At 42.8% G+C, this 16,089-nt stretch overlaps 1 protein-coding gene across 1 annotated transcript; it reads right to left on the reverse strand.

Moving 5' to 3' along the window:
- Positions 1 to 6,585: 6,585 nt before the first annotated feature.
- Positions 6,586 to 8,885, reverse strand: KCNF1 (potassium channel, voltage gated modifier subfamily F, member 1). Its single transcript, XM_015407781.1, has one exon. The coding sequence runs from the start codon at positions 8,390 to 8,392 to the stop codon at positions 6,929 to 6,931; it is 1,464 nt and encodes a 487-aa protein (XP_015263267.1). The 5' UTR covers positions 8,393 to 8,885; the 3' UTR covers positions 6,586 to 6,928.
- Positions 8,886 to 16,089: the final 7,204 nt, after the last annotated feature.

A 16,089-nucleotide genomic window follows, 5' to 3' on the forward strand; every position in this document is an offset into this window, starting at 1 on the left:
TGGACTGCAGGAATTAGGCGAATGCCTTTTTCCCATGCAGATGAACGTTGAAGAATATGAACTAGATCTTCGCCTTCCCTTTCTATTTTGACTGTCTTGTTCATTGGACTGACTTTCCCTCCTTGATTTAGCACCACTTCTTCCTGTACAAATTTTGAACTCATCTCAGTTTTCAATCTCATTTCCGTTAAAATGTCACACTGATTGCTCAAAATACAATGTGAGGCACTTTTTAAAATGAAACAATAGAGGTGAAAGGGGGTTGAAGAAGTACGTGGTCAGCTTACATTGCGGATGAATATGGCAATCAAGACAATCTCATAGAACCACAGCATCCCAAGGCAGATTGCGCTGCTTCTCCTTGTTTAGGCGGAATATTTCCATAATGAATTCCGTATCTAAAGCTGAATCACTTCACATTCTGTTGCTTCCCCATAATATCTTTACAGGCAGATATACTAATTTCATTGTATTTAAAGTCTGTGGTATTTAAAGACTTTGGGTTATTTTTATAATTTCTCGTATAAAACACATTTGAGCCCTGCTTAGGATGAAGATAGTACTCCCATGGTTCTTCACCTCTGATGTGACCTATTATCTCCATATGCCAGACTTTCCCCCATAACATAGGTCAGTTTATCTCCACTAAGAATGTAATCAATGCATACTCATTTATTTACCCTTCTTATTGTAAGAAATGTAATTTTAAAAGACCATTTAAAATTGCTTTGGAGTATTGTAGATATCATTGCCACTAGCCGGTGAGTTCCCTCCACATCCATCTTCTCCTAAGTTCAAAGTAACTTTTCTGGAAATGCATGGAGTCCACCCCAGGAGAGAAAATGATATGTTTATATGAAACATGGTGAAGAGACTTCCAAACCAGCCTCACCAGTTTGAGCTGCTACATTTATATTTACTCTTTCTGTGTTGCACATGAATTTTGTTAAAGCAGAAGAAAAATGGCAGGTTTCAGGTTTCTGACTCAGTTTTTAATAGAGCAGTGGGGGGGGGGGACAAGCCCTAGTTTTTAGCAGAGAGATTTGAAAGAGGCATCACTTCTTGTGACAAATACAATAATTATTTTCTTCTGTAGCCCATATTATTTATTGCATATTGATTACTATGTAATAAAAAACTTACTGTATACTGCTGCCTTTTTAGGAGGGGTCATTTTAGGTTCATGGTCATCTGCTGTTATGTCTAACCTATTTTTTAGGGAATCATCTTACATTCAGGATTGTCTTCCTTTTGAATAAATATGGTAGGTATCACTCCCAGGATCCTCGTGGGCAATTTTAAACTCTGCATCTTATCTAGAGATCATGTGCTAGCACTGGCAGCTTAAAAGTGTAGGTTTGGTTCCCATTATTCAGAATGGTCAACTGAAGTAGGGGAGATGTTGGAGGTTCTTCTTGGGAATGAAGGATATAATGTAGAAGGGCGTATCCCTTTTAATTTGGTGGGATGTACAAAATAAATTAAATTTTGAATTCTCTTTAGCTTAGGACAGTTCAATACAAGGTTAGGTCATATTGTATATCAGAAATGGTGTTTTGTACATTTTAAGAACATAAGAACATAAGAGATGCCAATGTTGGATCAGGCCAAAGGCCCATCCAGTCCAACACTCTGTATCACACAGTGGCCAGAAATACCAGTGCCATCAGGAGGTCAACCAGTGGGGCCATTTTCAGGCTATATTTTCTTGCATTTCAATAATATTTCCAAAGCAGTATGTTTCAGACTCAGGTTTCAAAAAAATCATTCATGAGCCCTTTAAAGCAGGGGTGTCAAACTCATTTGTTATGAGGGCCGGATCTGACATAAATGATACCTTGTTGGGCCAGGCCATGTGTGTCATAAAATGTAATGCCAGGTTGTGGAGATCTAAACTTTATAAAGGACACAAACACAAAGATTTTTTTAACTTTAAAGAAAACACACTTAAAACACTAGCACTCTTGCAATATTTTGCTTATTGCTCTGATAACTGACACCTCTTGCTCTGAATAATTGTATCAAAATGTCTGTACTGTAGCAGTCTTGAGTATGCTGTTCAGATGTGTATCTGTAAGCTGCAAATCTACTTTTGATTTATTGACATTTATTACAGAAATCTCATGCTCAGTGTTCGGAGCCTAGGACCCAGGGGAAAACATGAAATGGATGGGCATTGCGAGCTTTTGTACATAAATTGCTTTATGTGCTGGTCAAGAGCATGAGAAGGCATCCTGATGCAGACTGAGGGCTGTGTGTTTGTCTACAAACCTATAGCATTCAACAGAGAAATAACTGCAACTCCTATGAGGCAGTGAAAGAATAGAGAGACAGCAATGTATAGTTCTCAGTATCAGCCTGGTATCTGGGAAGTCTAGGTTCAAAATCTCCAGTCTACAAAGGAAATGTGCTGGGTGAACTTGGTCTGGACCCACAATCTCAGTCTACTCCACCTCACTGGCTTGTTGTTATTCCTCATCTAAACAGTTCACATTGCTTTCCTACTGAGAAAGACTGGATCATGAGGGCATGAAACAGTGAAAAGGGGGAGACGAACCCAGTTGAACCCAGGAGAGCCCTGGTATTGTGAGCTCACAAAACACACACTGTAGGAAGGCACACAAAAGCTCATACCTTGAATAAAACTTTGTTGGTCTTAAAGGTGCTTTGTATTTCTCTCGTAGTATTGAGGCAGCTGAGCAAAACAAGGCAGGAGGAAGGGGAGACACCTCAGCCAATGGAGGAGAAGAAAGACTTGCCTCTGTGTCCTGTGCGATTGAGGCAGCCTGGCCAGGAAGCAAGTTCTGGCTCATTCCCTCCCTCCCCTGGGAAGAGGAGAAGGGGGAGGAGCCTCAGCCAGCACAGGGAACAGACGCTTGCCCATCTATCTCTCCTGTGTGATTGAGAGAGTCTGGTGGAGCAAGCTGTGATGCAGCAGCAGCAGAACTAGAGAAAGAAGCAGGAGACAGCCAGTTTCTTGTGGGTCGGATAGGAGCCCTCTGAGGGCCTGATCCAGCCCACAGGCTGCATGTTTGACACCCCTGCTCTAGAGCTCTAAAACTCTAAAGTGGCTGCCGTGTCACTTCCTGCTTTTACTGAAGCACACCAGGCCTCACTTCTGCATTCCCTCCTGGGATTTTCCAGTTGTGGCCTGCCAAACCTACTTGGGAAAGTTAGCTACTTCTGATGCTCTTGGATTCCACTTTAGTGAAAAAAGAGGAGGATGGATTAGTAGGCATAGAGAAGTTCTTCAGTTGGTTACATCCCAGGGCAGGGGAAAGGAATACAGGAACAACATGAGAACAATACCTGGGCTTTCCTCTCAGGCATCCATGTTATGCCCACTTCTTGCTTCTGCAGCTAACCAATTCTTTGTCTGCATCTCCTGTTCTCGCTGTCATTATGGATAATTTCAGAGCTGTATGTATCATTGCACCAGGGGTCGTTTCGTAGAAAAAGAGCTAGGGGTACTCATTAGCATAACTCTTTAGCATATGCCACACCCCCTGACATCACCTGAGGTGTGTCATAAGGCCACACCCCCTGTCATCACCAGAAGTGTGTCATAAGCCCACACACCCCGCCCCCAACGGTCCCGGCCACCGCCGCCAGCCTTGCAGCTCCACTGCCGAGCCCCATGAGTGCAAGGAAGCCCCGCGAAGGCCCTCCCTGGCCCCAGGCAGGCAGGGGTGGGGAGAGGCAGGGAGGAAGCAACTTACCCTCCCTCTTCTCCTGCCTCCTCCTGGCTGAATGAGGGCCGGAAGCGGGGGCCGGGGCTTTGTCATGTGCCCCACCCCCATACCTCACCCGGGGGAACTGTGATCCCCCCCGAAATGACCTCTGCATTGCACCTTTCATTATCTGTATAACAGGACCTCTTTCTTTAACTGGCCTCAAATTTAGAAGGATGGATTCTTTGGCTAAGGGTTTTCATCCCTGAGAAATTGTCCCAGTTGGGTGGGAGACCGACAGAGATAGTTTTCTACAAGTGGAAATATGATTTATGTGCCTTTACCGTATTATAGAATCCAAACCAAATGATTAATGAATAAAAAAGACACAAATTTGAACCTGGATAAAAATTTCCATGCACATTTCCAAGGGAAATGTATTGTCTGTTTGTATGCGGCCTGTTTTATTTCTGTGTAAGTGGACTGAGACCTTAGCGTTTCCTGGTTCCACTGCAGAGTGGGGAAAAGTGGCTTTTTGGAGAACACAGTTTCTAACATTCTCTGCCCCTAGAGAAGTGTTGTGCCTCTATTTCCAAAGCCGTGTAATTTACCACATCCCCGCTTGCTGGAGGCTGTGCCTAACTAAAGAAATAATTACTATTAATATAATGAGTCATTGCCATGTTGAATGTTGTGTTAAACAAGAGCCATTGCTCTGGTAGCTGTACTTGACAGTTTTATTTAGGTCTTGCATGTTGGGTTTTGAGTTGGTGTTCTTTCTCCTTCCCCAGTTCTAGTTTCTACACATTAATTTTCTTGTAACAAAGTTGGTTGTCGTTTCCATATAAAGATAAGGAAATTGAGGTTTGGGTGAATGGGGAAGAAATAGTGGATTTTTAATCTTTCCTCACGACATTTTGCATCTGCTTCTCAAAGAGAGAGAGAGAGCACCCAACTCTCTAATTTCTGCCCCACTTTTGTGTCTGGTGTGATTGCAATGTTCAGTCACCCCCACAAAGGCAATGCAGAACTAAGCAGCTTTAGCGGAAGCTGGTTTTTCCTTGCCTTTTCCTCCTTCCAGTGAGGAAGCTCACTAAAAACAGTGACTCGCACAGAACGAAAAGAGCAGTCTCCTCTAAGGAGGGATACACACACCACAAAGTAAACTTTTTTTACATGTAAGAATAAAGTAGAACATGGCTTTTAAGTCAGAGAAAAAGTCTGTTGGCTGTCAAATATTTGAAAAATACTAGTCTAGATCCTCAGGAACAACAGCAGACTCTTGCCATTGACTCTGTGGAAGGGATCCCTGTGACCTCTGACCATTCTCCTAGCAAAAATGTTAATGGAGCTACTCATTCAAATAAGTAGATCAATGGCCAAGTTCAGACTGGCAGTGTGGCCCGATATAGGCGCGTTTCACAAATGGATTAAAAGGGCCGGTTCACACAGGCACAGCTGTCAGGCATTCCCCAGCCATACTCAACCTGTCTTCTAACGCTTGCCTCCCGAGTTTAAAAAGTACCAGGTGAAAGTGGTAGCAAACCCTGGAGAGCACGTTGATCCCGCTTTCCGGAAGTGTGAACGCCGCAAAAAAGCCGCTCCAGAAACAGACGCATAAGCACATGTTGCTGGAGTGAAAAAAAGCCGCTTACAGCTGCGGCTCCACAACAGTGCGAACGCTCCCTTGCGCCTCCTTTTGGTGGAGTGTGACCAGGAATACCCGGAACAAGTTGTTCCGGGTCTTTTTGCCACGACTCCCTCACGCTTCATACTGCCAGTCTGAACTCAGCCAATGTTTGTTAAAATAAGTGCAGATGTAGGTATATTCTGTCAAGGATGAAGTAGTTTCAATGCATTGAAGCACTAGTTTTTGGAGGAGCAAATGTTCTGCATTACAATATCATATTTACCTGAGGGGAAGAGGGCCCTGAATGTAAGATGATCCCCCTAAAAATGGTTTTTATGCAAAAGGTTTTTAAAATTATTATTAGTGTACGTAACTGTAACTTGTATGCAAACTTAAGACTACCCCCTTTTTTGGGGGGTGACACATGTAGGAAAAAACCTAGCATTTCAGTTAGACAGTACAGCTGTCTTTGCTCTTAGATGCAAATATTGCCTGAGTATCTGAGCCACACAGTGCTGGGTATAATGAGTATTTCAATGACATTAAGCAGGCTAGCTCTGGCACTTCAACTTCTGTTGATTTTACAAGATGTTTTCCTTAGCTACAAGGACCACAAGAGCTGTGTCCACATACATTACTCCATAAATTACAAAGTTCTACACTGAACTGCAGTAGGGATTTAAACATACAGCATGCTTCCCTCTTATTAAGTAGTCCAGGTACGTGTTTTCCAAGTTGTATGCACAAGTTCTTATCATAAATAGAGAACACCTGCTATGTACTAGAGATTTTGATTGAATGCAGGGGGGATCTGCAAAGCAACAAGTCAGGTTAAGTTTTCTTTAATACCCTAGGTGTTTCCAAAAAGAACTGATTGGAAAACAGAAGTTTAAAACTAATTTTGAAATGCAATAACATGCTTCCATAAGGCATAATAAGAAGCAAAAGACAATCTTATCCGATATTTGGGGACCACTCTGTTTGCATTAATAGTTCTATCAGTAGTACAATGGCTCAGTGCCCTTTCAGTAGATCGGTCTGAAGCAATACTTTTTTCTGTACCCAAGAAGGAAGCAGGCATTCACCAGTTTAGAGCTGAGAGGGTAGAGATTTCTTTGCCTTTTGTTCATCTCAGGAGCACCAGACCTTTCTAGGGATGTCTTTTGTTAACTGACATGCCAGATACACAAAAGTTTTAGAAGTGACATGTTTGATTTAATTTAAGCAGTTCTTTCCAACTTAAACAGACATTTGACAAAGCCTACAGCATATGTTCTTTTGGTGATATGATTTTTTTCTTTTATTAATATTCATACATTTTTGTGAGTTCATAAGGCTTCACATCCAAATCATGATACAGTTACTGACTGATATGCTGTTGTTAACCTCTGAAATAGTTACAAAGGGTTTGGTGTCAGGACGCATTTATTATTATTTGACCATACATTTGTTTTGTGTGCAGGTTCTATAGGCTATGGGTTACCAAACTGAGATGGAGATACCCGTGCAGAGGGAGGTGGCGTGCTGGGTAAGAGAGGCTGGTCTCAAAAGAGTCTCTTTAATCTTTTCAATATAAGATTTCATTCTTATTCCAGGTTTGTGCTGAATACAGGCAAACTCCTGGAGTCTACTTACAGCTCCGAAGTCTGGTTCGGTGGTGTTTATCATCTGACCGGAAGTGAATGAATGTGTCACTGAAAGAGACTTTGAGCTGGCTCCTCCACTGAGGATCTCCTTTTCCTTTTCGTGAAAGATATGATGGTTCATCTTTGGGGCTTCCACCTTTCCTATCGCCAGCATTTAGCTCCATCAGTTCCAGTTCATGCTTGGCCGCTGTCTCCAAAACTCTCTGCTTATTATAATATCTGACAAAGTTGTTAATGATGGGGTGGATTGGCAGTGCAATGGCTATTACCCCGCAAAGGAAACTGATGGCAGCATTCAGTTTCCCCAGTGTGGTCTTTGGATAGATGTCCCCATAGCCCACAGTAGTCATGGTTATTATTGCCCACCAGAAGGATTGAGGGATGCTCTTAAACAACGTCTCTGGGTGGTTTTGCTCCATCGTATAACCAAGGGCAGAAAACACAAAAATCCCAACAGCTAAGTACATCAGCAGAAGCCCCAGCTCCTTAAAGCTCCTCTTTAGAGCATAGGTTAAAGTTTGTAGACCCGAGGAATGGCGTGCTAGTTTGAAAATCCTTGCAATCCTCATAATTCGGAGCGCTTGGACAGCTTGCTGCACATTGGTTAACTCCATCAATCTGGCACCCAAATGAGTCAATATCAGGCTAACGTAGAAGGGAAGTATTGCAGAAATGTCAATGATGTTCATGAAAGAAAGAGCAAAATGCAGTTTATTAGGAGAGGAGATGAGTCTGAGGATATACTCAAGGGTAAACCAGCCGATGCAAGCTATCTCAATCTTATCCAGTACTGGGTGCTCCACAGCTTTTCCTTCGGAGTCCAGCACCTGCAGTTCCGGGATGGTCCCCACACACATCACTACTGAGGAGGTTAGGATGAACAGAAAAGACAGAACTGCTGTTACTCGAGCTGGGTAGGAAGACTCTGGTTTTTCCATGAATTTCCAAATACATTTTTGGCATTTCTTCCAGCGGTTTTCAGAGCTGTCCACTCCCAAGTCATCCAAAATCGACTGGACCCGATGGGCTATCTCTTCGAGTTCCTCCTTTTTTTCACTGAGATGAGTTTTGCAGCAGTCGTCCAAAAATTTGAGATCCACTTTCCAAAATTCCATCTCATTCTTGAAACAAATGGGGCATATTCCTTTCTTCATGTGAACCTCCCCAAAGTAATACACGTCAACAATGCATTTGAAAGCATCGGGATCTCTGTCGAAGTAAAATTCTCTTTTCCCAGGATCGTAGTCATCGCAAAGAGAGAAAATAATGTCATACCCCCCTGGCAAGCAGTTCATAAGCTCTGCCAGTCTTGTATTCGGGTATTGGTTTAGATGATCACTGTACAGCACCTGCCTTACCCCTCCAACGTTGACTATAATCTCAGTTTCTTCACTGTTCTCTGACCCATCACTGTCCAGATCTGAGAAACTAATGTCATCTGCCATTTTAATTTGATTGCAGCCTTATTTCTGACAGCCTTCCACCCACCCTCAAAATTTTTATTGAAGCAGTTTCACCAGAGCAACTGAGAATCAAGTCAGTTTATATTAATAAATCTCCACTGAGAAGACTGAGCCGGTCTCGAAAAAGGCTACAGAAGCAAACCCGCAGGCTGTGAAATATGCCACGAGCTGTTTAACAGGAAAGCTCCTACAGATTTGGACAAAGCAAGAAGGGCGGAGGAAACACTTAAAGAAACTCACCCCAGCGCTTGCAATTGTTTTCAGATTCTCCTTTTTTCCTGGCCTTTATTCATGAGCAGAGACTCTTGGACCCTCAGTAAATCCTTTGAGTAATGAAAAGTGAATTAACAGACAGGTCTGAGGGGGAAGAAAAGGTAGTCCCAACTAGACGCTTCTTGTGATGTCTTGGCTTCACAGGGAAATCTGTGGAGTTTCTTTGGATACAAAAATCCCTTTGAGTTTTGCATTTGCTTGTTCTCACAGCGACCTGAAGCGTGCAAAGGAGAAAGTTGTGCTTGATTTTTTCCCTTTGCTGTTTTAAAGCACAGTTGGAATGCCAGCCTGACTTCAAGAACCTTCTACAGTCTGCCCTCTTGTGGCAAAATGCTGCAAAATCATTACATGTACATGTAGATTATACAGCGCAATTTTCTTGTACACCCTGTTCATTTTTAATATGAGGGTGAGGGGAGTATACAGCTTTAAAAATGCAAGGAACAAATTACCATAGATAAACTACTTAAGGGTCATGCGGACTCTTCCATGAGGAAAAAAGTTTGTACTTTGAAGGGTGGTTTTACTTTTTAAAAATTCTGTTTCAGTAAATGCGAGGGAGGGGCTAAGTTCCACCACTTCCACCTGTGGAGATAATAATTTTATATGCATAGGTTCGGCTTTTATGAAGCAATCCTCCTTATATTAAGCTTTTAGTTTGGTTCATGTTAGTAGAAAACCTGACTCCCATCATGCCCTGTAAAGACAGTATAGTAACCACTGCCCTGTGACAAGCATGGGAAACAGGAACTCGTGTGTGTATTATCAAATCCTTTCAATTCCTTTGAAACGAACTGTAAGTGTTAAGAAATGCAAATCACTTGGAGGATTTGCATTTCTTAACACTTGCAGGATTTGCATTTCTTAACTGTAAGTGTTAAGAAATGCAAATCACTTGCACCTGGCAGGAAAACCTTTTGGTTCTAATAGCCCTAATTAGTTACAATAGAAGGCCAAAAGGCATCTCCTTTTGGTCTCCCCCTCCCATAGAGATAACACCAGAGGCAGCTGTCTATCTCACAGGGAAGAACAGTGAGAAATTGTTCTGACACTGACCATCTTACAATGTTGTAAACTCTGTCTGTCTATTGTTTTGGAACATGCTTTTGTAATCAACTGTTTCCCCCTTATGTCATCATGAAAAGGAACATTTATTGCACAGCCTTTGTACATCAAATGTATGTTTGAAGTCAGAACTGATGTAATTGCCAATGTGTCAATCTGCATGCAATCCTTTAGACCCACCTGTAGAAAAGAGAGTTCCTGACAAGACTTCTTTGGCCATTCTCTGAAACATTGAGGAGACTGTAACTCCCAGTGTCTCTTAGAATGCACCCGATGACCTTCCCTCTGTCCTGTTATTCCATTGTATACTTGTTACTTTGTTTTCATTATCTTGTAATTGGAATGTGTAGTTGAGAGTACATGAGACTTTACATTATTGCTGCTTCAGTTTTAACCTTGTGACTAACCCATAAATAAACTGTTAATTATGTTTGCAAAAGCTATCAGTATAGGGCTGCCAAGTGGGGGCGGGTGGCAGGTAAACCCCTGCTATGGAGGCCCGATTTCCGCCACCTTGGAATCGGGCCCCAGGGGAACTCCGCCCCCCAAAGTACAGCATGGCTGCGTCACCAGAGATGACGCAACCACATCAATCACGTTGGGGGCGTGGCCCCAATCGTTGGAGGGAAAACTCTATGGTTTTCCCTCCGACGATTGGGGCCACGTCCCCAACGTGATCGACGTCGCGCGTCACTTCCGGGACTTGCTGGCGGCATGCGCGCGCGCACATCAGAGGAGAGCTCCCGGAGCCCGGCGACGATCCCCCACCGGTAAGAAGATTCGACTTGGCAACCCTATATCAGTATGAGTGTGGGCTTTGGGCCTGCATCTCGAGCAGAGCCCTATTTCCTTTCCACCTTGTCACAGCCTTCGGTAAGTGGGCCCTCACCAAAACCTCACGAACCCCAAGCATCATCACTGGCACACATTGCCAAATTCGGTCCACACCACCTACAACCAAGCCAGTTGAAAGGAGATAGTTGTCTCTTCAAAGAAATGTCTAGTTACATCTCCAAAGGGATGCAACATCCTACACTTTAGCCATAGTCAGTGTGTGGCAGCGTACAGGTTTTCAGGTCTACCGTTCACAAAGCGAGTGCGGTTGAGGTTCTAATCTCCGTGTTCGTTCACCCGTGTAGAGATAATCTGTGCTAATTATTTGATTGGTCTGGATCCATTTGATTGTGCTTTTCTTATCACAGTGCCATCCCACGTCAAAGGACGTAGAAGGATCTAACTGTGCTTAGAACTGAATTCCAGTGCCTTTATCAAGTAAACTCTTGTGCTACATCAGCCAAGAGTTACCACAGCCCAACCTGGATGAGGGCAGCCTCATTGAGGCTCTTGTCCTGCCGTTATGACACAATGGAACACTGCACCCATGGCAGGTCCAACAAGTGCACAGCAAAAGTTTAATTGCAGCACTTGCTTCTTTGTGCAATTTGTGTGATGGTCCTAGTTCCTGTGCTTTCCTAGTTATTTCATGCAGGGTACCTTAAGACCTAATAATAAGTTGTTGATTTTAATAGTTCCTTTTGTGATCTTAATTATCATTATTTTGTTATACCACAAAGTTTGTTTTCAATTGACCATGGAACAGAACAACACAAACAAATTGCTTACAGCGGGTGGTTAAAACACTATGACCTATTACTGCAAATCATGTGGACCCAGACAAAACAAATGAGGGAATGAACTGCGCACTGAATGCCCACTTGGTCTAATTATTCAGAGCCTACTGGAACCTTTATGAAAAGGGAGGGAAATGAAAGGAGGTTTTGACACAGGAATAGACTTGTGTGGCTGATGATACAGCACAGCAGCAACAAGGCTTCCACATGGCAGATTACTCTTCAGTTTTCTTGCCTCAGTTTCCCAGCAATGGCCACCCCCTACCCCTAAGCCACTGGGACTTTCACAATGTCTTTTTTTTAAATCAGCATTAGAGTATTGTTGCATCAATACACCATTATAAGTACTCTCTCTAACCAATAGGAAAAGAGGAGGGCTTGGAATAAAAAATCTGAAGCAGCAGGAAAAGCTGTTCTTTCCAGGGAACAGAGCCAGAAGGGACCCTCATCCTGAGGGAAAGATGAGTGGTCTAGTGCCACTTGGAATAGTGAGCTAGGGACAGTATATATTTAGACGCATTAGGGCATTTGATTTCTTTTCTTTTCACCCACTTACTGTTATTATTCTGCACCTTGTTGTTTGACCTCCTATACAATAAACTATTTTCATTATTCACTCTCCCTTGTCCTCACGCCTATTATTCGGCCAAAAGGGAGGTCAGAAGGTCTTGGGAGGGTGCTCTGGGCCTTCTCAAGGGAGCCTGGAACCAGAGTGGTGGCAGCATCAGGTGACACCCCACCTGAGCCATGACAGAAGGCAACAGAGACTTAGGCCTATTATGCACGGGTGTTTTGCCTCACTTTCACCATCTTGTCTATCAGGCTTTCCTTTTTGTTCAGTGCTCAGTTTGCTTTCTGTTCACTGTTTCCCTGGTTTTCTGAGGCTTATCACACATACAGTTTACTGCACATAATCTGAGCAGTCAAGCTTTAAGATTCTGTGCTGGGAGTACTTCAAATTCTGTGCCTACAGTACACGCCATTCTCCCCACCCCCCCAGTGTATTTATTCCGCAGCGATCCCACCTGGGCTGCAGGCACAGAATCCGAAGTCAATTTTAAAGGCTTGACTGCTTGGATTCTCTGCAGTAAACTCGGAGTGCATAATAGGCCTTACTTTTTAAAACATGAAAGTGGAGAAGTCAGAGAACCTGCTAAGCACATAGTTATATCAGTCTCTGTTGCCTTCTGTCATGGCTCAGGTGGGGTGTCACCTGAAGCTGCCACCACTCTGGTTCCAGGCTCCACTCTGGTTCCAGGCATCATAGTACATTTGTGCACATTCCTGATGTTGCCCTGATTTTTCTCTAATAGTTATCAAACCTGTTTTGTTCCAAAGTTTTGGAAAGATCACAATAAATCCTGTATGGCTGCCCAGTGGGTGCGAAAACTGTTGGCAATATTGGCAAAAATACTTAGATATTCAGAGTTTGCAATGGATCTTTGCTTCACTGGAGAGGAGGCATTTCTTTCTGTGTAAAAATCTTTATTTCTAAGGGAAGGGTACACAGGAAAATCTACAAAATAACAAAGACCTAAGGCAACATCTCTACAGCTACAGAACAGACCGGCCACACGGTCTCTCAACAACAACTGTAATGGAAATTCTTCTTCTTCTTGACCCCTAGAAGGAAATCACCTGAATACAGTAACCAATGATTGTGAGTAAACAGACTTAGATTTCCCGGGCTCTCTTCCCGTTGGCTCTGTGCCAGCCTTTCCTTCCAGGTCAGTCTAAACAATAGCACACAAGGTAAACAGATTAACCCTAATGACTGAATTAGACCTTGCAACACACACATATTTCCAACAAAACTTGGGTTTTCCTTCCTACATAGCAGCTATTGTCTGACACCCCATAGCAGCCATTTCCTCCTGTATCCATCAGTGAGGGAGCGTTCTTATTTTTTAAAAAACCAGCACTAGAATATCATTATACTGATATAACTATCTTGGATAAAGGGACTTGAAAATATGTCTATCAAATGTATCACACACACAGTCTTTTTTCCTTTACTTTTTGTTTGTTTTGACCCTCAGTTCCAACATTAACAGGAGTCACTTTTTCCTATAGTCAGCCACACAGGCTAAGGACATATATACTGCCCTCTTTAAGAACTCACTCAGAACTAACTGAACACTCACTGACTTAACTCTCTAACTGAACAATTCCAACTGATTTTCCTAACTGTCTCTCGTAACTGACACACTGACACACCCACACAGATTCACTTCAAAAATCCCTCCCACACTTTGTCATCCACCAATCACACCACATTTGTCTCTCTCAATCACTCTAGTCTACTAACCATGCACTCCAACCAAGCATTTAAAGGCACACACACTCTCATAAAACAAGGAATCATTACATGAGTAATGGCCAATTTCTCCCCTAATTAAAATAGCAGCTGAACTTGGACTTCTTGCTTGAAGTATCCACTGTTGAAAGGAAAAATCTCTACATTCTTTCATGTTGAGCAACTTTCACTGGGAAGCACATTCTATCCTTATGTAGTTCATTTGTTAGAGGTTTTGTTCTTTTTATTGTGAAAGTGATCTTCTGTGTGTCACAGCCATATTCTGTGTTGGTCTCCCATTCAAGTACCTACCCTACTTAGCTTCTTAGATCTGACAAGATAGAGCTATACTATACCATTCCGCATCCCAAAAGTGATTTTAGTTGCCCTTATATGGCCTGGATTTTTTGCTTATATGACTATATTTAAACTAAAAGGATAACCTTCTGAAGCCCTTTTAGGAAGTACGGGGAAAAACACAAAACTGCATTCTGCTTTGATCAACCTGATAGACAAACTATTTAACTTCCATAGGTTAATTTGGAATTTGAAAAGTATACAACACAGCACATGGGTCACGTTTTCCCAAAGCATGTAAGCCTCAGATACTGCTGAAGAAACTTGGCACAAAATGTTTTCCTTAACTTATTTAAAGGTGGTGCCTCTTAGGGCAGGAAGAACAGTGTGGGTCTGAAGAGAAAATGCCTTGAGGGTTATAGCAGCAAACAAGCAGGTTGGAGGGCCACACAGAAATAGCTCGAGGGGCACAGGTTGGGGACCCCTGTGCCTTTTAAAATGTATTCACAAGAGCCAGTTTGGTGTAGTGGTTAAGTGTGCGGACTCTAATCTGGGAGAACTAATCTGGGAGAGCCAGGTTTGATTCCCCACTCCTCCACTTGCACCTGCTGATGTGATCTTGGGTCAGTCACAAGCTCTGGCACAGCTGTCCTTGAAAAAGAGCAGTTTGTGTCAGAGTTCTCTCAGCCCCACCCACCTCACAGGGTGTCTGTTGTGGGGAGGGGAAGGGACATTTAAAGGCACACACACTCTCATAAAACAAGGAATCATTACAGGAGTAATGGCCAATTTCTCCCCTAATTAAAATAGCAGCTGAACTTGGACTTCTTGCTTGAAGTATCCACTGTTGAAAGGAAAAATCTCTACATTCTTTCATGTTGAGCAACTTTCACTAGGAAGCACATTCTATTCTTATGTAGTTCATTTGTTAGAGGTTTTGTTCTTTTTATTGTGAAAGTGATCTTCTGTGTGTCACAGCCATATTATGGCAACCCCATGGTGCTTTGCCATTGCTTTCCTCTGCATAGTCTTCTGTGTTGGTCTCCCATCCGAGTACCTACCCTACTTAGCTTCTTAGATCTGACAAGATAGAGCTATACTATACCATTCCGCATCCCAAAAGTGATTTTAGTTGCCCTTATATGGCCTGGATTTTTTGCTTATATGACTATATTTAAACTAAAAGGATAACCTTCTGAAGCCCTTTTAGGAAGTACGGGGAAAAACACAAAACTGCATTCTGCTTTGATCAACCTGATAGACAAACTATTTAACTTCCATAGGTTAATTTGGAATTTGAAAAGTATACAACACAGCACATGGGTCACGTTTTCCCAAAGCATGTAAGCCTCAGATACTGCTGAAGAAACTTGGCACAAAATGTTTTCCTTAACTTATTTAAAGGTGGTGCCTCTTAGGGCAGGAAGAACAGTGTGGGTCTGAAGAGAAAATGCCTTGAGGGTTATAGCAGCAAACAAGCAGGTTGGAGGGCCACACAGAAATAGCTCGAGGGGCACAGGTTGGGGACCCCTGTGCCTTTTAAAATGTATTCACAAGAGCCAGTTTGGTGTAGTGGTTAAGTGTGCGGACTCTAATCTGGGAGAACTAATCTGGGAGAGCCAGGTTTGATTCCCCACTCCTCCACTTGCACCTGCTGATGTGATCTTGGGTCAGTCACAAGCTCTGGCACAGCTGTCCTTGAAAAAGAGCAGTTTGTGTCAGAGTTCTCTCAGCCCCACCCACCTCACAGGGTGTCTGTTGTGGGGAGGGGAAGGGAAAGGAGTTTGTAAACCGCTCTGGGACTCCAAGTGAAGGGCGGGGTATAGATCCAATCTCTTCTCTCTTCTTCTTCTTCTTCTTCTTCTTCTTTTTTAATGTATTCAGACACTCAAAATTGGAAATATGACCAGCTAAAACCTCAACGTTTGAAATGCTACAGATTGCTGTTAGTTTATTTATTTTGGATGCTTATATACTGCTTTTCTCAATGTGAACTTAAAATGGCTTACAATACAAACCATCAAATAGTCTACCTGTCATCTACAAGGGAAGAGAGGAGCAGAACATAGGAGGCAGCAAGTTTTGCCCTCAATGGAATCAAGTCTCTCCGCAAATTC

This window comes from Gekko japonicus, unplaced genomic scaffold (genome assembly GCF_001447785.1).
Source record: "Gekko japonicus isolate JY-2015 unplaced genomic scaffold, Gekko_japonicus_V1.1 scaffold2754, whole genome shotgun sequence".
In the NCBI taxonomy this organism is placed as follows: domain Eukaryota; kingdom Metazoa; phylum Chordata; class Lepidosauria; order Squamata; family Gekkonidae; genus Gekko; species Gekko japonicus.

Bases quoted from the DNA above. Each gene is read 5' to 3' on its own strand.
- KCNF1 (XM_015407781.1), bottom strand. From the start codon at position 8,392: ATGGCAGATGACATTAGTTTCTCAGATCTGGACAGTGATGGGTCAGAG.